General features: G+C 36.2%; 1 protein-coding gene across 7 annotated transcripts in view; it reads left to right on the plus strand.

The window, feature by feature from the left end:
• Window positions 1-20755, plus strand: part of Tut4 (terminal uridylyl transferase 4) — a 128268-nt gene extending 107513 nt beyond the window's left edge. For 3 of the 7 annotated variants that reach the window (XM_029539463.1, XM_029539461.1, XM_029539464.1), the window contains exons 21-30: window positions 3121-3198; window positions 3371-3548; window positions 4226-4273; window positions 4357-4439; window positions 9850-9965; window positions 11084-11271; window positions 12543-12643; window positions 16459-16906; window positions 18417-18569; window positions 20054-20755. In XM_029539463.1, the coding sequence (XP_029395323.1) occupies window positions 3121-3198; window positions 3371-3548; window positions 4226-4273; window positions 4357-4439; window positions 9850-9965; window positions 11084-11271; window positions 12543-12643; window positions 16459-16906; window positions 18417-18569; window positions 20054-20124 (1464 nt within the window). In that variant the 3' untranslated portion in view covers window positions 20125-20755. The remainder of the gene's footprint in view (window positions 1-3120; window positions 3199-3370; window positions 3549-4225; window positions 4274-4356; window positions 4440-9849; window positions 9966-11083; window positions 11272-12542; window positions 12644-16458; window positions 16907-18416; window positions 18570-20053) is intronic. The other 4 variants (XM_029539466.1, XM_029539465.1, XM_029539467.1 and 1 more) reach the window with 4 other exon arrangements.
• The last annotated feature ends 5567 nt before the right edge of the window (window positions 20756-26322 follow it).

Genomic DNA, 26322 nt, shown 5'->3' on the forward strand with positions numbered 1-26322 from the left:
TTATACAAATAGGATTTTGGGGTTTTGGAGGTTTTTTTTTTTGTTTGTTGGTTTTTTTTTTTTTTTTTTTTTTTTTGGTACTAGGGATTGAAATTGGGTCTCCTACATGTTAAGCAAGCAGCACCAACCATGGTACTCCATCCCTATCCTTAACATCTAAATCTTATATGATAAAATTTTTACTTCTGCCTCTTACAACTGTTACTTTTTTGAGAGCATATACACAGGCCTTGTGCATGTTAGGCAAATACTCTACCACTGGTTTTCAATTCCAGTTGTAGAATCACTGTCTTGTCTGCGTCCTGTTACACAGTCAATAGGATTACAGGAGCATATATCATCATGCCCAGCTTTTTATGTGGGTTCTCTGAGGCCTGTGCTTCATCAGCTGAGCCATCTCTCCCAAGTCTTTGCTGTTTTTGTTTTAGAAAAGAACAGAATGTGCATTGAACAATTTTAGGTTTTTGTATATGTTTAAATTATATATATATGTGTTCCCAAGATACTTAATTAGTTTAATCTTTGCAAATTTGATCTTTAACATACAGAATGGGGGCTATGTAAATAATACCTAAGAGGTAAAAGATTTTTCTTTAAGTAGTAAAAAAATTCTAAAACTGATTATTGTAAAAGTCACACATATTTTTACATATGCCAAAACCCACTGAACCACAAAATTTTAAGTGTGTGAAATTTATTGCTTGTGAATAAAATATCAAGGAAGTTATCTTATATGGTTGAAGTAGTAAAAACCATGAAAGCTATGATGTCCCAGCACTTGACAGGTCTTTGTTCTTTATTTTATTTTAATAACGTTTTATTCCTCAATTGTGAAAAAAAAAAAAAACCAAAACAAACACAACCCATACAGAATGTATTCAGTCAACAATCTGTTTATGATAAGCTTTGGTTTAGTGGGGTTTTGTGCTTCATGTTTAGGCTGTAGCTCTCTTAACCACAAGAAAGTTAAACCTAAGAACGAAATTTGAGATGCCAGACATACAAGAGTGTAAACCACTTGCCCTTTGGTAAGGCTTCCATAGATTAACTTATCAAGTGATTTGAAACACTGTTGGGTTTTATTTCATGTATGTTTGGAGAGGTAAAGACAGGAAAAGAAAAGCTGTCTCATGTTTAAAACAGTTTTGTACCTGGGCTGGAGGTAGGGGTGGTAGCATATGCCTTTAATTCTAGAACTATAAGGCAGAGGCAGGTAGTTCTACGTTCAAGTTCAACCTGGTCTACATAGGGAGTTCTAGGTCATTGAGAGCTATATAGGCAGATTCTGTCTTTAAAAAAAAAAAAACCACAATATATATGAAAATAAATAAAAACTAATAAATTAAAATTAATAAGATACTTCTGTTTTTTATTTGCTTCACATTTGAGTTTTCAAAAAGGCTGCATTTTTAGGGAACCCATCAAGATGGCTCAGCAGGTGAAGGCCCTTGTCCCTAAACCTGATAACTTGAAAAAACAAGTTATCTCTGAGACTTAAAAAAAGGTGGGAGAACTGACTCCTAGGAGCAAGCTGTCTTCTGACCACATGTATGATATCTGTCATGGCACATGCTCTTGAGTGGTATGCACATATATGCAGAATAAGTAAATGTAATTATTTAAGGAAATTTTTAGGGGGTGAAGATATGGCTCAGTGGTTAAGAGCTCTGGTTGCTCTTCCAGAGGACCTGGATTCAATTTCCAGCAACCACATGAAACCTAACAACCATCTCTAACTTGAGTTCCAGAGGATCACACACCCTTTTGGTCCCCACAGATACTGGGTACACATGTGGTGCAGATATATGCAAACAACACACATGCAGACACATAAAATAAAAATGAATACATCTCTTTTTAAAAATAAATTTGGTGACTCTAGAGATGACTTAAGCGGTTAAGAGTGCTTACTGCTCTTGCAGGGAACCCAAATTCAATTCCCAGCATCCTTCTTCACTCACTTGCACATACACATATCCACATTAGTAAATATAAAATAAATACCTTTTCAAAAAGTCAGTTTATAGACTACTTGTGTAAACTTTTATTTTACTGGGTTAACTTTATGGAGGCTTATGGGGATAATTATCTTGAACAGAATCTATGTGTAAGCCTGAGACTAAAACTTAGTTTTGCTGACTCTGAAGCAATAATGTATACCTTTCTACTTTGTTGGTTCATTTTTATTAATCCTCTTTAAGAAAAGCAAGTCACAAGGGCTGGGTGTACAGCTCAGTTGGTAGCATGCTTGTCTAGCTTACAGAGGGTTTGGTCCCTAATATTATAAACTAGCCATTGTGTTATATGCCTATAATCTTAGTACTCAGAAGCTAGAAGCAAGATCAGAAATTCAGTGTTATACTTGGCTACATAACAAATTTGAGGCCAGCTTAGGCTACTTAATGAGGCCCTGTCGCATAAAAAGGAAAGCAAATCATAAAATTACAATTGTAATTTTGTCAATTGTATCTAAAACACTTTAGATACAATTTTGTTGGATGCTTTTTTTCTCATAAAGTATTTCTTAGTCAGATATAGTGACATATGTCTATTATCCAGTGCTTTGGAGTCTGAGGCAGGAGGATTTCAATTTTGAGGCCACAATATGCCACGTAATGAGAAGGATTCATAATTTGTTATAAACCTGCCAGGGAAAGGTACCTAATTTTCCATTAAGCATACCTGATATTTAAGCAATTACATTTTAGCCTTATATTAGTAAGTGATTAAAGGTACTAAGGAACAGTGATACCAGTTTTCTTTGGGTATAGAATCAATATTATCTTTTGTATGCCTACATTTATAATCCCTTAATGGAACTTTTTTTGTTTAACTTTTATTTTACTTAATTTTGGGCTGTAGATATCCATACATATGCATACAAATACATTTTGATAGGCTAANAAGCCGTAAATAATATTAAATGTATATGGAGAATCTCAGCTTGGCTTAGGTATATTTCATTAATCACTTACTTGGCATCAAACTATAACATTCTAATGTTTTTCCTTGGGAAGTAATTCATTAATGTTTTTCATAGATAAATCCTAAAATGATCCGAAGTCTTGTAGGTCATTAGGTTGAATAACTTAAAGTCTAATAATAATATTTTTTATGCAGATCTTTGATGGGAAGCAGATTCCGCAGAGAATGGTTGATGGATGGAATGCCTTTTTCTTTGATAAAACAGAAGAGCTGGTAATTTTTGTATAATTACTACATTATAGAATACTGGATGGCATTAGAATATGCATACTTTATTTTACTTGTTTATTTTTTTATATTTTTAATAATATGTATCCTTTCTCTTGTTTTTCCTTACCCTCCTCTTCCCATGTTTCTCTTTCCCTTCCCATTTTGTCAACTGAAGAAAAAGCGTTTACCCTCACTTGGCAAGAACACAGAGTCACTAGGAGAGCTCTGGCTAGGACTACTTCGCTTCTACACAGAAGAGTTTGATTTTAAGGAGTATGTGATCAGTATTCGGCAGAAGAAGCTGCTCACCACTTTTGAAAAGCAGTGGACTTCTAAATGCATTGCAATTGAAGGTGGTTGTTTACATTATTTTCTTTTTTTAAAAAATTTATTTTTTTTTAATTTACATTTCAAATGCTATCCCGAAAGTTCCCTATACTCCCTTCACACCCCTGCTCCCCTACCCACTCCCACTACTTGGCCCTGGCCTTCCCCTGTGCTGGGTCATATAAAGTTTACAAGACCAAGGGGCCTCTCTTCCCAATGATGGCCGATTAGGCCATCTTCTGCTACATATGCAGCTAGAGACACGAGCTCAGGGAGTACTGGTTAGTTCATATTGTTGTTCCACCTACAGGGTTGCAGCCCCCTACAGCTCCTTGGGTACTTTCTCTAGCTCCTCCATTGGGGGCCCTATGTTCCATCCAATAGCTGACTGTGAGCATCCACTTCTGTGTTTGCCAGGCACTGGCACAGCCTCACAAGAGGCCGCTATATCAGGGTCCCTTCAGCAGAATCTTGCTGGCATGTGCATTAGTATCTGGGTTTACATTATTTTCAATTCAAGAACACAAAAATTTATCAGGGAAAGCTGATGTAAAAGAGTCAACCTCTTGTTTTCTATCACTTAATTTTAAGAGGATAATTCACTCACTTGGATAATTTGCGAGTATATAGCATTAGACTCCTGTTTAGTCTACTTTATGGCATAATACTTGTAAATATTAATTTACAAATATTTCTTTTCTAGATCCTTTTGACTTGAATCATAACCTTGGTGCTGGTGTTTCTAGAAAAAGTAAGTTTTAAATGTAGAAAATATGTGCATTCAAATTTCTGGTAAGTGTGTCTAAATCTTTTATTATCTTCTTTCTTCAACAGTGACCAATTTTATTATGAAGGCATTTATCAATGGAAGGAAACTTTTTGGTACCCCCTTTTATCCACTCATTGGCAGAGAAGCTGTAAGTTTATATTTGAGAATTTTATTTTCTTTCTTTTTCTTGTAGAACTTCATTGACATTTCGATTTTTACAGATGGCAGAGTGAAAGGGAGCAAAACCTCTGATGCATATTTTCCCATTCTGAAATTGACAGAAAAGAAAAATCTGAAATATGAACTTAGTACGACTCCTGCTTAAAACCTGCTGTGGTTGTAGTGCACTGGTGGTTGTAGTGCACTGGGTTAGACAGCAGGGACTGAGGTTCCTTTTTCTGACCCCAGTTGCTGTTTTCACACATTGCTGTTTGGTCTCACTCAGCTTTTGCTTGCTTTCTATTGCTTAGGAGACAAGAGGAGGTTTCAGTTTTAGAGGAAGAGACTTTGAACAGAAAAAAAACAAAAACAAAAACAAAAAAACTTGAATACCTATTTATTTGTCTTTACATATGAATGTCCCTAGAAACTTGGTCAATCCAGTCTTAGAACTCTTCTTTTTGATGGCAGGGTAAGAAAAGCAGAGCACGTTTCCTCTTGGACATCTCCGTAATAGTAAATAATAATTACATTGGCAATAATTAAATAGGAGATTTCAAAACTCAGAAGTTTTGAAACACAAAATGATGTAGGAAAAACATAGTAGTTTCATTAATCCATTAATTGGCTTAGCAGTACAATATTTAGTGACATCTTACCTGGAAATTATGATAATTTTGACTATGTGCATGTTTAATAGGAAATTTATAATCAAAGGGCACAGTACAAAATACTCTATGAGACCTTAGTTAACTTAAATGTACTAATTTTACCTTATGAATAAAAGATTTTCTAATTTTTTATAATTCAGTGCATTACAACTAGTTATGTAGATAGAAAAATCTCTAGTTTTGTCTTTTATCGAGCATGTAAACTAAATGTTATTTTGATACTTGTAAGAGGAGTCTAATGTAGGCAAAACACCCATAAGCATAAAAGAAAAGTAAATCTTAGAAAGAGGAGTCTGTGAGCTTGCTAATCCTTTTAAAATATTTTATTCTCTTTTAAGTTTTAGTATATGGTATTTCATAACTTACTGTCATTTATTTTCTTTTGGGCCTTTGTCTTTGTTATATCAGTATTATCACTTACAGGAACTATTCATTCACTTTCATGCTTACACTTAACATCTTTTTTATGACTAAATATGTTATATCCTTGTAAGATTGCCCAGAAAGATAGCTATGCTGCATTTGGTGGCTCACTGTTTTAATTTCAGCCATTGGGAAGTGGAGGCAGGGGGATCAAGGTCAGCTGGTGAACATGAGGCCAGCATAGGCTTTATCATGAGACCCTATCTCAGAAAGCCTCCCCTCCCCCCCAACTGTATATTTTCTATTCTTCTCATTCCCACTTTATTTTTTTCTACCATTTGGTTCGCTAATATATAGTAATCTACTTTCTCCTCATCCATCAGTTGTCTTATGTCTCCATTTTCTTTTCCCATTTGAACTTGTCTACTTTTTGTTTCATACTTTTCCTTACTATATAGTGCCGACTATCCTGTGTTATTCATATATGTTCAACCTTATACTAACTCCAGGAATGATTTGTCTGTGTGTTTGAATAACACTAATGGGAAAAGAGTCATAAAGCTAGACAATTTCTAATGTTTAGTATAATTATAAATTAATACTTGCCACCCTCAACTGGACTTTCAGAACAGTTTGATAATCTTTTTATTATATCTTTAGTTACTTGTAATCTCTCATCCTATAAAATTTATTTTAAAGGGTTGGAGAGATGACTCAATAGTTATTAATAGCTCCTGTAGATGAACTGACTTCAGTTCCCAGCACCCACATCAGCTCACAGCTGTCTGTCAGTTCTAGGGCTCTAGCCTCCATGGGCACCAGGCAGCATACATATGGTGTGCACACATACATGCAGATACTCACATAAAGAAATAATTAAGTTTTTTGTAAATGTTTTATGTTTTGTTTTAATCAAATTTCATTGAGTTAGAGGAGAAGGGGAGGGAGCCCCCATCCCACTCTGCCTCTTATCAACCTACTCTGGCACATCAAGCCTCATCAGGACTAAGTGCATCCTCCTCCCCCACTGAGGCCAAACAAGGCCGCCCAGCTTAGGGAAAGGGATCCAAAGGCAGGCAACAGGGTCCAAGTCAGAGACACACCCACCCAAGTTGTTGGTGACCCACTTTATTTTATTTTCCTTTTTCTTCCTTCTTGTTAGAGATGGATTACAGATGAATATTTGCTATGGATCTTAATATAAAACACTATCTTTTTAACATCAAGTAAATTACTTTCTCTACACACCCACTCATAAAATTACATTCTTCTTCTTCTTCTTCTTTTTTTTTTTTTAAAGATTTATTTAGTTATTTATATGTAAGTACACTGTAGCTATCTTCAGACACACCAGAAGAGGGCATCAAATTTCGTTACGGACGGCTGTGAGCCACCATATGGTTGACTGGGATTTGAACTCAGGACCTTCGGGAGAGCAGTCAGGTGCTCTTAACCACTGAGCCATCTCGCCAGCCCCAATTACATTCTTCTTAATCAGTGAATTACATATTTTGACTTTCTTAAAAATATAAAATTTTGCAAATATTTGCTTTTTCATTATGCAAATTCTTGTATTATATTTCATGTTGCCTATCACCTAAATGTCTTAAAGTATTTATATTCATAATATTTCAAATCTCAAAACTAGGTCACTAATGGCGCGGTAATAGAACATGAATTGAAGATCATTTAGGAGTAGAATGGCCACAGCCAGATGATTAATTAGAAATGATAGATAAAGAAGAACAGCCTGGATGATGCCTGTTTCTGCCTTAAACAACTAGAAAAATGATGGAATTTTTTTTGGCTGTTTTTTGTTTGTTTATTTGTTGTTCCTGTGTTTTGTAGAAAACAGAAGTATAATTATACATAGTGGTACAGTACATGCCTTTAGTCCATGGATGTCAGTCTTATAGGACCTCTGTCATTCGGTTTCTTAAGTCTGCCTGAGTTTATTTCTGTGTCCATTCTAAGCATGTTTGCTGTAATACTTTGGGCTTCTTTATTCATTTTTTAGACTCTCTTTCTGCCATTTGGCTACCTGCTCGCATGTTACCATGATAGCTTAAAAATTCTTGTTGAGGTATAATTCTGATAAAGTATAATTCAGAGCTTTTCACTATGCTGAATATTTGGCAACTATATCAACAAAATGTATATTACTTTTATTTCTGAGTTGTGTGTGTGTGCGTGTGTGTTTCGAGACAGGGTTTCTCTGTATAGCCCTGGCTGGCCTCGAACTCAGAAATCCGCCTGCCTCTGCCTCCCAAGTGCTGGGATTAAAGGACTGCACCACCACCGCCTGGCTGAGTTGTTGTTGTTTTTTTTTTTTAAGATATATTTTGCACTTTAATTATTTGGATGCATGCTGACTGATGTCTGGGTTTGTACACTTGGGTATCTGTGTCCTTGGAGAACAGAAACATTAAGTCCACTTGTAGCTAGAGATACAGACACTTGTGAGCTGCTTCATGTAGGTACTTGAGATTGAAATTTGGTCCTCTGTAAGAGCAGTAATTGTTCTTAATTACAGGTTCATCTCTCTAGTTGTTCCTCCCCTACCTCATTCACATACACATTCTTTTTCTTCTTCCTCCTCCTCCTCTTCTTTAAGAAGAGGAAGCAGAGGTTCATTATGGAAAGTAAGAAAGAACTCCTGAGCATAGGAGAGGCTCCAAGAGAGTTCCTCTTTCTTATTCTTAATCCATTAGCCTTTTTCTAGTTTACTCTTTTTGTTCAGTTAGAATCATGCAATATGTGATCTTTTTGGTCCTGGTTTCTTTCACTAAACATAATTTTATGTTTCATACATGTTGTAGCATGTCAATACCTTATTTCTTCTTAAAGCTGAATAATGTTCCACTATATAAATATACTATATTAATCATCCATTTGTTAGTTGTTTAATTGGGTTGCTTCTGTGCTGTAGCTGTTATGAGCGGTGTTTTTATGAATATATGGGCAATTTTTTTCATGATTATGTTTTCATTAAACTACTCCAAGAAGTAGAATTACTGGCTTCATTGATTATTCATGTGCGTGTGTGTCTGTTAACTTAGCTTTGCTGTTTTATAGTCATACCAGAAATATGTATGGTTTTCAGTTTTTCTATACTGACCATTGTTTTATATTTAATTATCTTTATTACCATCTTATTTTGGTATTTCTTACTCTTATTCTATGTTTCACAAGGTTTTATTGGCAGCAAATTTGCTTTTTTGGCTTCCAGGAGTATAGCTATTGTTAGAATAGACTAGTGTTTCTGAAAAAACCAAGCATTGACAAGGTTCAGCAAGGTGCTAGGAAAAGAGAAATGAGCTTAGTGTGGAGGCTTGGAAAATGCCTTTTAGCCTTCTCAGGTACATTCCATGTTATATATATATTAAATATTACATATTCTTCAAAGGCTATTTGCAGAGGTAAAGAGATGGCCCTGTCCTTAAGAGCACTAAATAATTCCATTCCTAGCACCCACATGGACAGCTTACAACCCCATGTTACTCCAGCTTCAGCAGACTAGATGCCCTCCTCTTGCCTCCTGGGCTCCTGCATATACATGGTCCATGTAACCTCATGGTCAGATACCCGTACACATGGTTGTTTTTTTTTTTTAATTGCAAATCCAATTAAGCAAGATGATTTCTTTATATAGAGTCATTTAGAAAGGAGAGCAATTCCTTTTGTTTTTGTGGGTTGGGGTGGTGGCGGGGGATTTTTGTTTTTGTTTTTTTGAACTGGGCTTTTTCTGTGTAACAGAGCTCTGAGTCAGCTGGACTAGAAATTCTTTGTAGGAGTAGCATGGTTTAATAGAAAGCATGAGCTTTGTAATCATTACAGAGAAAACTTTAAATATTTCATATGAAACCTAGCCAGTTTCATTGCCATGTGCAAATGATTTAAATCTCTGAGGTGCAGTTTCTTTTTCCATAAATTGTAGTTGAAAATAATATTTACTTTATTGTGGTTCCACTTATCTGTAGCCTCTCTACATTGTACTGTATAATGTGGTGGATACAAAGTATTAGTTCTGTTACCACCTATGACTTTATAATTTAATTTTTTAAATCAATTAATTATTTTTGTTTTAAGCCAAGGTTTCTCTTTGTATGACTGGCCTTCCTAGAACTTGCTGTTGACCAGGCTGGCCTCAAACTTAGAGATCTACCTGCCTCTGTCTGTCTTCCAAGTGCTAGGTAAAGATGTGTGCCACCACCCCTTGGCATAATTCTAAATTTTTTTTTTTTTTTTGCCCAAACTTTCAATTACAGTGAAATATTCATTAATGTTAGGACTTTTTTTTCATATTAATCTTTGTATTTTGGACATTTTACATTTTTTAATAATAAAATTGTATTATTTCTATAGGAGTACTTCTTTGATTCAAGAGTATTAACAGATGGAGAGTTGGCTCCTAATGATCGTTGTTGCCGTGTGTGTGGAAAAATAGGTCACTACATGAAAGACTGTCCCAAAAGGAAAAGGTTGGCAAATCATTTTCTATTAACATTATAGGGAAAGTATATGTGAGACTAACTTGTATTTATAATTTTATTCAGAAATGTCTTAATTATGAAAGTTTAATTTTTTTTTAAGTTCAAAGATTTTAATTGGCTCTTAAGTAAATAAGTGTTCATCTGAGAGGAATTTATGTTAATGGTATTCTTATATCAGTTGTTTATTCACTCAGTTTTTAAAAATAGAAATGTTTATTGAAACATGTTATGTTTTTGGAACTGCTATGAGCAAGAAAAAAGAACTTCATAGTTAATAAGTTCATAAGTACAGTAAACTGAATCCTAGAGAGCCACATGTTGGCTGTATCTGTATATTACATGCAGTGAGAAATACATGTCCTCTATACCACCTCAAGATATATCTGTTGGTCTGGACATGGTGGGACACGTTTTTAATCCCAGCATTTGGAAGAGAGAGCCAGAGAGGCAGAGAGCCAGAGAGGCAGAGAGGCAGAGGCAGAGGAGGCAGGTAAATCTGTGTGAATGACAGACCTATGCAATAGGAAGATCCTGTCTCAAAACAGCAGCAGCAACAACAAATCTAAAACAAAAAACAAGAGTAATAACAGAAGAAAAGATGTGTATGTGATTCATGCATTTGGAAGTTACTAAACAGAATAAGCTCTATCTTCTATCACTGTTAGTTATTAAATTTAGGTAAGGTGCTTATTTTCTCTAAACCTCTGGTCTTTAAAGTAGCAATAAGTATCAATCTCTAAAGATCTTAGAAGTTTAAAACTTGAGATTAAACTTTTTTCATGTGGCTGAGGATTGTGGAAACCCCTTTAATCCCAGTACTTGAAAGGTGGAGGCAGGAAGATCTTTGACCTGGAGGCTGGTGGATTCTATATGCAAGCTGTATAGTGAGATTGTTTCTCAAAAATTAAATAAATAAATAATGTCATAAAACGACTATGATACTTAATTTTTGTCATATGATTTAGGTATGCTATTAATAGAAGTAGCTTATTTTTAAAAAAATAACAGCATAGAGATGTATATGTTAGTCTGTTTTTCATTATATATGGTCTAGTTTTTGTGAATCATCAGTTTGTAAGTTCCTGGCTCCACATTATTGGTATCAGCAGTTTACTGTTTAGACTAAAGAAGAAAGACAGTGAAGAAGAGAAGGAAGGGAATGAAGAAGAAAAAGACTCCCGAGACCTTCTTGACTCCCGAGACCTTAGGTGTTTCATATGTGGAGATGCTGGACATGTTCGCCGCGAATGCCCAGAGGTCAAGATGGCCCGCCAGAGGAATAGTAGTGTGGCAGGTAAGAAAAGATAAAAATGATAGTTGCAAATGTTAATTTGCTTGTTGCTAGGGATAAAACCAAGGCTGTTGTACACACTAAACACATGGTTTACTACTGAGTTACAGCCACAGTACTAGTATACTTCATTTTGGGAACACTTATGCTATATAATGCAAGCTGACCTCAAATGTGTGGTCTTCCTGTATCAGCTTCCCTGGAATTACAGATATATAATACCTGGCTTTAGGTATTAATTTTAAAGTGATCTGGGCTAGGGATTTAGTTCAGTAAGAATACAAATCTTCCATGTATAAGGCTCTACAATGATGCTCTACAGTGTCAAATTAAAAAAAAAATTCAGAAAAAAGAAAAAAACAATTTATATGAGAGATTGGAAAGTATCTTTTAAGCCCACTATCCCTAAGAGAGAAATACCCAGCTGGCATAGGATATATAACAAAACTGTGTTTCAAAAATCAGGTGGTTAAGAGCCTGGAGAGATGGCTCAGTTGTTAATTGCTACTTTGCTAGGGGACCTGATCAGTTTCCAACATCCTAGATAGGGAATGGACAACTGCCTACAACTTCAGCTGCAGGAGATCTAGTGCCGCCTTCTTGCCTTCATGCATTTGGTGCATAAGCATACATGTGGGCAAAACATTAATACACATGAAATAAATTCTAATAAAAATTTAAAAACAAAAACCAAGGGGAAGAGGATACAGGACAATGATAAGAGTCCATATGCAATGCCTGGCTTTGATCTCAGCATGTGGCTGGGCTAGAGAGCAGTGGTACACATCTTTCTCTAAAATAATCATTGTGCACAAGTTTGCTCTTCTGAGAAATCTATATCTATTGCTTATGTGTATACTACTGTACTTTCTGTAATCAATGCCAGTCTTATTTTAAAAAGTATAGCTAGATAAAATTTATAGACAATTAATTGCTAAGACACTGGAATTTAGGCTTTGTAGCTCAGTGTAGAGGACTTGCCTTACATAGGAAATCCTGTGTTCAACCCACAGTACCACAAAAATAAATGCCATTTATCTTCATTAATGTTGGTTTGTTTATTTGTTGCTGTTACTTTCCTGCGGGGTTTGTTTGAGACAGAGTCTCATACTCTACCCAGTGCTGGCATGGAACTCACTGGGCAGAGCAGGTCTTGAATTCACAGAATCTTCTGCCTTAGTGCTTCACACATTGAGATAGTAGATACGAAACAACCTGCCTGCCTGCTTTTTCTGTATCTTGATTTTTTTTTTTTCTGTGATGTCTTCTCTCAGCAGCCCAGCTGGTCCGTAACCTTGTCAATGCTCAGCAGGTGGCTGGTTCAGCGCAGCAACAGAGTGACCAGTCCATAAGGACTAGACAGTCTTCAGAATGTGTAAGTAATCTGCCTATGAATGAGTTTGACAGGAAGAGAACACAATTTTCTTTTCCTTTTGCTATAATTAAATATGCCATCAAAAGCAACTTAAGGGTTAAAGAATTTATATTAGTTCCCAGTTCTAAGTCCAGTCTGTCAAGGCAGCAGGAGCTTGAAGCAGCTGCCACATCACATCCAAAGAAAGGAACTAGAAAGGGCTGAATGCACACTCACCCTCTTCACATTTTATACAGTCCAGGGTCCTGGCCAAGAAAAGGGTACTGACTCAGTAGGCTTCCCCAGAAAGAGACCCATCTTCCCCAGATTCTTAGACTCTGCCAAGTTGACAGTTGTCTTAGGGTTTTATTGTTGTCAAAAGATACCATGATCATGGCATGTGGGCAGACATTGTCCTGGAGAAGGCCTTGAGGGTTCTATATCTTGATCTGTAGGCAGCAGAAGGAAACTGCCATGTTAGTCTTATCTTGGACATATGAGACCTCAGAGACCACTCCACAGAGACATTCTTTCTCCAACAATGCCTTATCTCCTAATAATGCCACTCGCTATGGGCCAAGCATTCACACACATGAGTTTATTTAACCTACCACAACAGTTAACCAACCATCACACCATGTGTAATATTGAAGATCACATGATAATTTGCAGAATTGTCCTTGCTAGGCCCATAAGTTAAAGTAACATTTGTGTTCCTATTAATATTAATGTTATACCTGCTTAATTTACATGGGCCTGCTTTCTCATTTTTATAATAACATAACTAATATATAATGTAGGATTAGGTATTAACTTTGCATAGTAGTAAAGTGTTACTGTTACTAAAATAGACAATGTTGAAAAATGTTCTTTTTCACATTTCATACTCTTCATTTGTTGCTGAACCTAGTTTGCTAGTATAAATTCAATTTTATTTTCCTCTTTTAGAGACATTAATGACTAAATGTAGGAAGGGAAACAATTTTTTTATGTATAGTGTTAAAAAAGATAAAATTACACCACTGTGATATGTTTTGTTGATTTTTACTAAAAGAAGGGTTGGGAGCTGGGGACAGTGATAGAGATGCCTGGAAGATCAAGGCAGGAACATCTTGAGTTATAAGCCAAGCCAACCTGATCCAGGTACCAAGACCCTGTCTCAGAAAGGGGGATTGATAGATCTACTAAAGTGTAAGACTATTCATTTATTGCAATCAGTATTTCATTTACTCAGTATATGCTCTTTAGTTAGTAGCTTTATTTTTTCAGAACATTTCTTTGAATTTGAATTTTTCAACTGTTTTCAGATTTCTTTGTACATATAGTGTGTTAGTCAAGATTGTCTTTGGAACAGAATTGATAGAATGAATATGAGTGAGTGAGTGTGTGTGTGTGTGTGTGTGTGTGTGTGTGTGTGTGTGTGTGTGTATTTATGTTTATTAAGAGTGGCTTACAGCCTGTGGTCTGCTTAATCCAGTAATGGCTTTCTCCTGACAGAAAGGCCAAGGATCTGGTAGTTGTTGAGTCCTTGGGACTAGATGTCTCACTCTGGTGCTAGAGCTCCAAGGAGGTCCTATAGAGCAGCCAGTTTTCAGTTCACATTGGAATTTCAAAGATGTAGATTCTAGCACCAGGAAAGAAATGGTTCAGTGTAGATAGTTAGATTGAGGGCAAGTAGAAAAAAAATCCCTCGCAGGTGTGCCTGTCTGCCTGGGTTTTAGGTACTTTCTAATGCAGTCATTGTTGTTTTTAAGTAATGTTGGGAAGTCACTGCTACTAGGGTAGTAGCTTCATAGTCCTTTACTTGCCTGCAGCTTAACTTCTTTCTCCCTTTCTCTCTTTTTTTCTTTCTCCCTCCAATCTCATGCCCTGACTATCCTAGAGCTCACAGTGTAGTCCAGGTTGGTCTAGAGCTCCACCTCTTCCTCCTGAGTGCTGAGATTGAAAGTGTATGTCACCATGCTGAGACATGCAAATAACTTTTGTGTGTATTCTTATCCCCTCACATATGGTTATCTGTTGAAAGAGAATAAAACGTGTAAAAGAGCAGAGTACCAAATGAGAATTCAGACTTTATCACACTCTTTTCATTATTTCCATCAATGTTTTCTTTAAAAAGTTTTTTCATTATTATTAAATCAGAAAAATTATAAATTGCAAGTTGATTATATTTCCAGTGTGGTTTAAATTTTCAGTGTTTTTGTACTACTTTTGTGTAGACTGCATAAATGATATGATATGTAAAGCACAGGAGCCCTCATTTCCTTGTTTCTGTTTTTGTTTGCTTGTTTTATAATGGAGAGAAGAACTGGGTGGCCTGGAATCCAGAAGCTGGCAGGCATACCTACTGATCATTGTATATTTTTTTTTTCATGGCTTACTTTCTATTTTATGTGTATTGGTGTTTTGCCTGCATGTATGTCTGTGTAAGGATGGCAGAATCCCTGGAACTAGAGTTACTGACAATTGTGAGCTGTCATGTGGCTGCTGGGAATTGAACCTAGGCCCTCTGGAAGAGCAGCCAGTGCTCCTAAGCAGCTGTGCCATCTCTCCGGCTCTTTGTTTCTTGAGACAGTTTCTCTGGGTATTGACCAGATTGGCATCCAACTCACCAAGATCCACCTGCCTGCCTCCTGGCATTATTTCTGTTTAGTTTTTAAGCTTCATATAGGTTATTCCCTAGCTGTGTCCTTCACTATTTAACTTCTCTTAGATTTCAGTTACTTTAAGCAGTTACATGTTTTCTTGTCCATTTTCTTAGTTAGGGTTTTACAGCTGTGAAGAGACACTTTGACTATGGCCACTCTTACAAAGAAAACATTAAATTAGAGCCGGCTTATATTTTCACAGGGTCAGTCCATTATCAGCCTGGCAGGAAGCATGGCAGCATCCAGGCAGACAGACATAGTCTGCAGAGCCCAAGCATAGAAACCCTCAAAGCCTACCTACACAGTGATACACTTTAAGAAGGCCACACGTACTCCAATAAGGTTGCACCTAATAGTGCCACTCTCTTTGGCCAGGCATCAAAACAAACGAATCTATAGGCGCCAAACCTCTTCAAAACTGCACTCTATGACCTTCAGACATGATATTTCTGTTGTTAAATATATTTTCCTTTTATCTTCTTACTTTTACCAGATTTGCTTCTGTTTGCTTTTTATTTTAGTCCCAGTTTAAAGGTTATTTAATCCTGATCCCTACATTCCTTCAAAAGTGGAAGATAGGTGTTTCTGTTTATCATTGTATACTATAAATGCCACGTTTTATGTAGAGAGAATTAGTCTCAATAAGTAACCCAGTTGTCCGGTTTTATCCTCCTACCTGCTCAGACAACAGACATAATACACTACTGTGCCTGCCTGTCTAATTATACAGTCTTTACCATAGTAACAATTGTTATACTTCATTATAATTACTTGTGTAAATTTTTTCTGCTCCCTGATTTCTGTGTGCAGTAAACTTATAAACTTCATGAAGGCACAGATGTATTGTATTTTCAGTACCTAGTAATAATGCCTAGTATACACAATTTTTGAGGGGCTGAATGAAAGCGTTTGTGAGTAACTTATGTGTTAGTTTCTAGTTTACAAAGGAGATATATGTTGTTTATGATGCTGGGTTCTCTTTTTTTCTTGAACAACAACAAAAAGGCTTATGACTCATTACTCATGAGAGAATTTAAGCACCTTGGGGAAAATTTTACCTTCATATAAAAGTAGATTTTATTATTTGTTGTTATATACAGCATGTAGTTGTTTCTAATGCTCTAATGAAATAACTATTATAATTTAATAATCTTAATTTTTAAAATTATCCTTTTTTTTTTTTTGCAGTCTGATTCACCATCTTATTCTCCTCAGCCTCAGCCTTTTCCACAGAATTCTCCCCAACCATCTGCTCTTCCCCCACCCCCATCCCAGCCAGGATCCCAGCCTAAGCTTGGCCCACCGCAGCAGGGAGGGCAGCCCCCTCATCAGGTTCAGATGCCCCTGTATAATTTTCCTCAGTCACCTCCAGCTCATTATTCACCCATGCACAGTATGGGGTTACTGCCAATGCACCCCCTCCAGATCCCTGCCCCATCGTGGCCCATCCACGGCCCGATGCTACACTCTGCACCTGGCAGTACCCCCAGCAATATTGGCTTGAATGATCCCAGCATCATCTTTGCACAACCTGCTGCCAGGCCGATGGCAATTCCTAGCTCTTCTCATGATGGACACTGGCCTCGTACCGTGGCTCCCAATTCCCTGGTGAACAATGGTGCAGTGGGTAATTCGGGTAATTTCTCTTTTTTTCTCTTATATTTGGTTGTGGAAAGGTTGGGTGGTTAGTATTATTTGTTGATCATGGAGTAACAATGAGAAGAAAGGAAGACAATCTGTGTTTCTGAAGATAGAATATAATATTCAACAAACAAGTATTTTTAAGATATATGTTGTTATGTCTCCCTTTTCATTTCTGATTTTTTTAATTTGGGTACTGTCTCTGTGCCCTCTGGTTAGTCTCTCTAAAGATTTATCTATCTTGTTGATTTTCTCAAAGAGCCAGCTCCTGGTTTTGTTTTGTTGATTCTTTGTATAGTTCTTTTTGTTTCTGTTCGGTTGATTTCAGGCCTGAGTTTGATTATTTCCTGCCATCTACTCCTCCTGGGTGTTTTTGCTTCTTTCTGTTCTAGAACTTTCAGGTGTGCTGTTAAGCTGCTAGTATAAGTTCTCTTCAGTTTCTTTTTGGAAGCCCTTAGAGCTATGAGTTTTCCTCTTACCACTGATTTCATTGTGTCCCATAAGTTTTGGTATGATTTGTCCTCATTTTCATTAAATTCTAAAAAGCCTTTCATTTCTTTCTTTATTTCTTCTTTGACCAAGTTATCATTGACTATGGCTCGTCTTAAATACCAACAAAAACAACGGAAAGCACATATATGCATGGAAGCCACTTAACTTTTTAAATCATCATTTACAGCTGAGGTTCCAAAAAGAGATATAGTTATTTTCAAAACAGATTTGAAGCTATATGTTTGATTACAAAACCCAAGTTTTCAACCATAGTACCTCAACCTTTTTTTGTACAAGCTTCTTTTGTAATAGGATTCTGGCTTAGTTGATATTAACATAAGGGTAAAAATCTGAAGTTTTATAGGATGATATATTAAAATTCACTGAAATGTATATCACCACCTACCTGACCATTTCTTCATCCTCCTGCTGATTGGGTCATTGTTTTGTGACTATTTGTGTGTTTTTGAGTCAGAGTATCTGTGTAGCCCCGACTGTCCTGGATTCATTGTATAGCCCAGGATGGCCTTAATCTACCTGCCTCTGCCTCAAGTGCTGGAATGTGTTTGCTACAATGCTCAGCTTTAACATTTCTTCTTTGATCTTTTTTTTCTATGAAGCTAATTCTTTTGTGGTCCCAGATCTTGAGTGCTTTCTTGTTGTCAAGACTTTTATCATTCTCATCCTTCTCTAAAATGCTCATCTCATCACTTCTGTCTGTCCTTTACAATCTGGTTAGCCACTATAAGGAGACTTCTCACCTCCAAATTCTAGATCAGCTATCTTTGGTATAGCAGATATATCATTGTATATTATATATATATATATATATATATATATATATATATATATATATACACTTTGAATAAATAATAATGCTTGATTCTTTAAGAAAAATTTGGTATCTGGATTTAGCATAATACACAGTTAATTTGTATATCTCTACTATAAAGTAATATTTGAATTACTATTTTAAAATGTGTTTTGTTTTGTTTTTTCTTGTTGAAATGCAGAGCCACGCTTTCGAGGACTAAATCCTCCAATTCCATGGGAACATGCACCACGCCATTTCCCCCTTGTCCCAGCTTCGTGGCCTTACGGTTTGCATCAAAACTTCATGCATCAGGGAAATCCAAGATTTCAGCCCAAACCCTTCTATGCTCAAGGTATCAGTGCTTATGACTCAGTCAGACTGGGTGGGTTTTCTTCTGAGCTGGGAATCTCAGTGGAGGCCATGATTTAGGAGTAACATCCATGCATTCAGTAAACATCTATTGAGACAGCATACTGTATGCTAGACTATATTCACTACTTGTTACTTAACTACTAGGTAAAGCACGGTGCCCATACTTAATGCATATATTAATAAGAGAGCAAAGCATGTAAAAACAGCCAAAACCAGTTTTAAGAGTAAGGTAACAGTATTCTAGTTTTCTACCTAGGTAGGTCTTAGGTATCATGGACTATTATCTGAATTTCATCTATAAGAATTATTTATTACCTTAGAATTTAGAAAGAAGGAAGGTGATCTTAGTTAAGGGAATACATGTAAAATGTCACTGAGTGTTTTCTGACATAAAAAAAGAAAAACTAGGGCTGGTGAGATGGCTCAGTGGGTAAGAGCACCCAACTGCTCTTCCGAAGGTCCAGAGTTCAAATCCCAGCAACCACATGGTGGTTCATAACCATCCGTAACAAGATCTGACGCCCTCTTCTGGAATGTCTGAAGACAGCTACAGTGTACTTACATATAATAAATAAATAAATCTTTAAAAAAAAAAAAAAAGAAAAAAGAAAAAGTAATACTAGAGAAAGGAGGTGGATATTAAAGATTTGTAATTGGTAATGCTAGATAGGGAAGGTAGGCTGAAAATTCTGTAAAGGAGCTTGAATTTAATTTAGGAAAGTGTAAAGATCTCCTAGTGTTTGCGTCAGATAGTAAAAGTAGTGCATGAATGACACTAGGACCAATTAGATTCATCTACTGCTAATAGCTGTGACTGAGTAATAAAGATTATAGACCATACATTTTAAGGGCTAAGACCATTTTATCTAAGATCTTACTTCAAAATGATCAGTCTTAAGAGGGAGTAACCTTCCTGATCTATGAACTGCTGGACACTTGGATAGTATAAAGCAGTGGTTCTTAACTTGTGGGTTGTAACCTCTTTCAAAGAACCCTTTCACATGGGTCACCTAACAGCATTAGGAAATATATATTTACATTCTAACTCATAACAAAAATAAAACTACAGTTACGAAGTAGCAATGAAAACAGTATAGTTGGGGTCACCACAACATGAAGAACTGTATTAAATGGTCCCCGCAGTTGGAAGGCTGAGAACCGCTGGTATGGAATGGATGGCAGGACCCTGACCACGGTTTGGTTTATCTCTTGAGCAGAGGTCTAAAGCTGAAGAAGTCCTGTCAGTTTTAAAAAAAAATTGCAGTTTTTCTATGTGTGAGGTTTCTTTCCCTTGTTTCTTGCCCTTTTTTTGTTTCCTGTCTTCATATACCTGTATTTGTTTCTCCAAATGTTTTGTTATTATGTGAATTTTTTAAAACACTGTGTAACTAGCTAACAAATTTAAGGGGGGAGTTGAGGTAAGTAGATACAAACCCTTCAATCTGCTATCTGCATTGTCTCCAGCAGACAGATGTGCCACACGTCGCTGTAGAGAGCGTTGTCCCCACCCACCACGAGGAAACGTGTCAGAGTAATGCCAGCCCACAGCAACCAGCCAATCCTGCTGTCTCAAGGGTATCCGTACCTCAGTGTCAGTTACACTCAGCAGAAAAAGTGACATTAAGGAAAGCAAAACAAATCAGGTTCTGATTTAAAATTTTAACACATGTTTAGATAGCTTATTTAAATTCTAAGACTGTTTTTAAACACTGTATTATTTGTATATAAATATGAACTATAGTTTTTACTGGTATCACTAAATTGAGTGATACAAATTTCATCTATTTTATTACCCTATTTTTAAGGGAATTTTATGTTTTGTTTAACCTTGATGAATTGTATAAAGAGAGAATTTAAAAAATTACATTCTTTATTTTCTATTAGCTGTATTCATACTTTGGTTGCTTCAGACTTTATATATATTGTTCTTAAGGATTAGGAAAGGATTTCATGTGTTTTAAATTTGTCACTTCTATTCTTTACAGAACCTTGTAGTGCCAAAAACTTTTTAAAAGGTCAAAAAAAAAAAAATAAAATTACAACATAAAGATTCTGAAATTTTTTCTTTTACATACTTGTATATTGAATATATTCAAATTTGAATGGAAAGTTGCTTTTGTCTGTATTTGAAGTTCTATTTTAAGTTAATAAATCTTTTTGACAAGAGTCAAATTTGGTTAATTCATCTGGTGTAGATGTTAGGAATACATTTGTAATAATTGAAAGAATTTACTCTCAGTGACTCTTCCAAATCAGACTTAGTTTTAGAGATTCAAAGATCTTTCCCCCGTTTTTCTGAATTTTCACAACTGTATAAAGGTGATAGAAGCAAATGCTGTGTCCATGTTATCACTGAAAGTGAAGACTGAAGAACAGAGCAGTGGAGTGATTTCCAAAGGTAGCAGTTTGACTCAAAATAGATCCTTCGAGGGCTGGGACGTAGTTGATTTGCAGAGAGCTTTCCCAGTGTGCAGGACACTGGGTTCAGTCTGTAGCAATGCCCTTCTTCCAGCCTACATCTCCAAAAAAATCTTTTTAAAAGGAAAGTTTACCAAATAAAAGTAGAGGAGAAATAATTTAGTGAAGAGCTAGTATGTGCTCGAGTGGCCATTCGTAGTTCTGTACTGCTACCTGGAAAGGTGCTTGCCAGAATGGTTATTGTCTGTCAATGCTTATGACCAGTCATGAGCCCCTTAGCTGCTGGGCTGTATTTCAAGAAATACATCATAGGCAATGTCGACATTGTTTAAACATTAGAGTTTGCTTAAATTTAAATGATACTGTCATTCACTTTATTTGGCTTCACATTGTATTTAACAGGTAAACATGAGATGTGTGCGTATGACTGCTGGTGGAACATAGACTTTTATAGTAATAGAAATATGCACTAGCTGTGTAACTGGCAGTACAATATATTTGATACACCAACTTCACCAAAACTTGTCGTGTATAGGTGGTGCTGAGATCAGGACACCTCTAGTAGGAATTTTCAGCCCCATCATTACTGGGCATGAAATGAAGTTGGTCATCAAGCAAAGCGATACTATAAGGTATATTGAAATTCAGACTTGAGATGATGGTGGCATATTTTTTTAACTTCCTTTGACCATGTTATTTTTGCCTCTAGTCCTTTAATTAGATTTGCCCACTGATATTATAAATGGCTGCAAAAGGTAATAGTAGATAAAAATTATTTAAAGATAGTGTATATTATTTTTGTTGTGTTTACATAGGAGACTGTGTGTGCTCTAAATACTACTGAAATACAGGTGGTTGAGAATCATATTTACAAGTTAAGGACAGGTAGTATATTTACCACTGGTTTTTCACATTACAGATTCAGTATCCTACAGATTCTTAAAAAATAGTGAAGTCAGCTCTTTTGTTAATATGTACCTGATCCCCCTGTACTTTTGTGTTAAAAAACAAGTTGGAGCATCATTCATTCCCAGCATTGGAGGTAGAGGCAGAAGGATCTAGAAACTAAGTCTGTTTGGCATGTAGGCACAGGACTTTAATCCTACCTAGTGCTTGGGAGGCAGAGGCAGGCAGATCTTGAGTTTGAGGCCAACCTTATATACAGAACAAGCTCCAAGCTAGCTAGGGCTATATAGTTACGGTCTTGTCTCAAAAAACCACCAAGAAATTGAAGGTTACCCTCAACTACATAAGAATTTGAGGCTATCCTGAGCTACAGAAGTCTCTCAAAAAAAATACATATATTTATTTCAATATTCAAATTTTCATCTGGGGATTAAGAGGATGATATTCCTTGATATTCCTTTCACTGTCCTTTCTGCTTCTGTGTACAACTGAGGTTTTCACTGAAACAAAATACAAAGAAACCTTTTCAAAAGTAACAAGCATGCTAGGAGCTCTACCCGCCTTTCCTGACAGCAGCATATCATTAATCCAAATTTTACATCAATGATTCACTAACTTTGAACATAATATGCCTCTCCTTCAGTTTGTAAACTTCAGTAACTAAGCTGAGAAACAGAAAATGTGTGTGTCTTTTACAGAACAGCTCAGTTTTGTTTGAAAAGGCTGTTAATAGACCAAAAAGTAATCAGTCCTAGGGAACACAACATACTCTGAAAACCATAATCATTTTTTGTTATATAATTTGTGTGTCATTTGATATGGAGGTGGTTTAACCTTGGCCCATTAATGATTATTAAAAATCATACTACTAAGCTGTATGTGGTGGCACATACCTTTAATCTCAGCACTTAGGAGACAGGTAGGTAGATCTCGTTCCCAGCACGCCTGGTCTACATACCCAATTCCAGGCCAGTTAAGCCATTCTCAGAACACCAAAATAAAATATTAAGCAAAATATATAATTTATTCAGTCTCCACATAGATAATTTTTGCTTTTCTGTAAGTTTTTTCCTATAAATAAAATACATGCATAGGGATGGCAAAATAATGCTATTTGTAGATTTTATTCTGCTAGGGTGAATGTTAATGACACAAAGGGTAAAAGTTTTTAAAATTTTTAACTGTCTCTATGTTGGGAGTATATATGCATATGTGTATAGGTGCCCTGAGTCCTCTGAAGCTGTAGTTACAGGTTCAGTCCTTGTAGTTACAGGTGAGTATGAGCCACTTGAAGTAGGTGCAAGGAACTGAATGCACAGCTTCTGCAACAGGAGTATTCACTTCGCCTCTGAGCCCTAAGGATAAACGTTCTAAAGTTTTTGCTTAATCACCTTCCACAAAAATGATTCCCAGTTAAAACTTTAAACTCCCAACTCACTTTTCTTTGTAAATGATAATGCGATGTGTCTATTGAAGGAAAGGGTCTTAAGGCTTGCAAGATGGCTAAGTAGATATTGTGCTTGCCTGCTTTGTTGATTGAGATCACATATTACTTGTGTGTGTACACATAAATAAAATGCAAAACAAAAACGTCCATCAATCAAGAATACTATTATTATCTGGTGAACTTCATTCATTCCATCCAGTTACATCAAGTGTATGTGTACAAGATTTTATAAAAATGTGCTTATGTACTGTTTTAACAAATACAGCGTGTTAGAGAGGGAACCGATGCCTGTCTACTAGGCTAGCGAAGCACTTAAATATAGGACACTAAATTCAGTATACTTAGAAGAAAATTAGGAAATCGAAGTAAGTTTTCCACACAGAAATCCTAATTTCAGCATTGCTCACAAAACTAAGAATAATCATGTAAACCACTGAAGAGGCAACTTTCATTTTTCTAGCTTCGTGTTTCTCTTAGACATCAGTATGCTTAATATAAAAAAGGTACTTTTCGTTTTTATTATTGCATATGTGTATGTATGATGCATGTGGATACTCGTGAAGATCCAAGCACTGGGGTGGCTTCTCATTCCCCCATCATCATACCCAGGTATCAAATTCAGGTTATTAGGCTTGGGGTCATTTTCTGATTTTCGTTTAAACTCAGATTATAGTATTGAAGAGTAACAAAAGGAGGCTAATGAGGTTGTTCTAATTACTAACGAAAGCTGGGCATTTCTTTTCCCTATGAAAACAATTTCTTTTTGGTTTTTTGAGACAGGGTTTCTCTGTGTAGCCCTGGCTGTCCTGGAACTCACTCTGTAGATCAGGCTGGTCTTGAACTCAGAAATCTGCCAGCCTCTGCCTCCCAAGTGCTGGGATTAAAGGAGTGCGCCACCACTTCCTGCTGAAAACAATTTCTTAGTGTTAAGCTTGAGTTTTAAGGAACAGCTTTTCAAATGGTGGAAAGTGAAAGCCATCAAGTGTTTTAAAATCAGATTATTGGGGCTAGAGAAAGAGCTCCGTGGTTAAGCTCCATGATTTGCTGTTCAATCATGAGTGGTGACTGGACTGCAGAATCCATGTCCGGTGACTCACAGACACCTGTAACTTAGCCAGCATCACCTTTTCCTGATCCGTCAGTACATATACACATTCAGAGACATGCACATATACACACAAATCTTTTTTAAAAATCTCAATAACAAAACTAATATTATTGCATTTTATATAACTTTTTTCTTTTTCAAGACAGGGTTTCTCTGTGTAGCCCTGATTGTCCTGTCTCTGTAGACCAGCCTCACCTCAAAGACACCTGCTTCTGCCTCTTGAGTGTTGGGATTAAAGGCTTGTGCTACCACTGTACACCCTGTTAATGTTTTCTTAAAGCTTGCATCAGCACAAAGAATATATACATATGCACAATCAAGATGTAAAACATACTTCTAAGACTATGTGATAACAAAAGTACTTTAAAGCTACTATTCAAAGGCCTCATGTAATAATATGTAAAACAGGTAGTAGAAATTTGTCCCTAAAATCTTATCTCTGCAAATTTGTGGTTTGCCAAAATGATCTCTAGTAGTAAACATGCCATACTCACCGTTACCTCATCTGTTAGTATTAAATAGCAGAGATATTATGTTTCCTGCTGCCAATTGATCCAGATTCTACTACATTGAATGTATGCGGGGAAGGTTTCTCTTAAAATATTTGTTGGGATCTTTTTACTATAGGTTTGTTACTTAAATCTACCTTAATAGTAAATATTTTTTTTAACATAGTACTGATGGTACTTGGTTGGCCTATGGCATGGGTCATGTAGCAAGAGTTAGCTTTACACCTAAATCACCTCAGTAAGAAATAAGCTTCAAGGAATTTTAACCAGACCTGAGTGAGGGTGCTTTTATTTAATAAGTCACAAGATAAAATTCTATCTATAAGCCATAATAGGTCTTACAGGAAACTTTATTAATTTATGTATCAAGATTAGAGGAATCATTGAAGAATATGAAAGCACAACTGTTAGAATTGCTTTAACATTGCTATAAAAGTACCCCAGTCAACAGAGAACAATAGAAATATTTATCCTGTGACCAGATATGATTCCCTGAGAAGCTGGATCCTAATGCGGCTGCTGATATTTACAATTCCTCCTATGATTAGAGTTGTAAAAAGTCAATTGTTCCTCCCATCTTAAAGGAGAAAGGTAAGTACAGGCAAAAGGAGCTGTTCTAGTTAGGATCTCAATACTCTGATCAAGTGTCAGTCCCTATGGTGCTGTGTCTTTGATTTCTCTTCTTTTTGAATTGCTAATTCCAATATTTACTAGGTGACCCGTATTACTAGTCACAAGTATTTGCATTGCCTGTGGCACTGCTGTTTGTTCTTATATCTACTCATCCAAAGTCTCTGGGCATCTAAACCCTCCACGACTGTCAGTTCTAGCCTATATCACTATGTTGGACTCCACTAGTCCCTATTTTCACCCATATAGAAAGATCACAACTGTCTCAAACTTACTAAATGGAGTGTGTTATTTTCATTCCTACCACAACCCTTTCACTCCCATACCTTCTAAAAGCAGTCTCTTTTGTTATCTAGCAATTTAGGTCAAAACCAGAAACAGTGCACTGCTTCAGCCTGTGTTGAGATTACAGGTGTGAACCATGATACCTGGCTTGTATGAAGGATGTTAAGTGCAATCATGTTGAATTGTTTAATGAACCTGAATTAAAAAATCCAGAAAAAGCTTTATGTTTCAATGTATTCTGTTCTTGCAAAACTACTAACTAGGTATTTTGCATGATTATTGCCATTACTGCTGTAGTAATTCCTAATGAGGACTTAGGAATTATTATGTTTTACTAGCTGGGTGTTTACATATCATGTTTACAAAGCAGCAGCATAAACCAGAGGATTCTCAAAGCAGTTAATCATAGAGAAGAAACAAAAAACCAAAG

The sequence above is a fragment of the Mus pahari genome, chromosome 6 (assembly GCF_900095145.1).
Source record: "Mus pahari chromosome 6, PAHARI_EIJ_v1.1, whole genome shotgun sequence".
In the NCBI taxonomy this organism is placed as follows: Eukaryota; Metazoa; Chordata; class Mammalia; order Rodentia; family Muridae; genus Mus; species Mus pahari.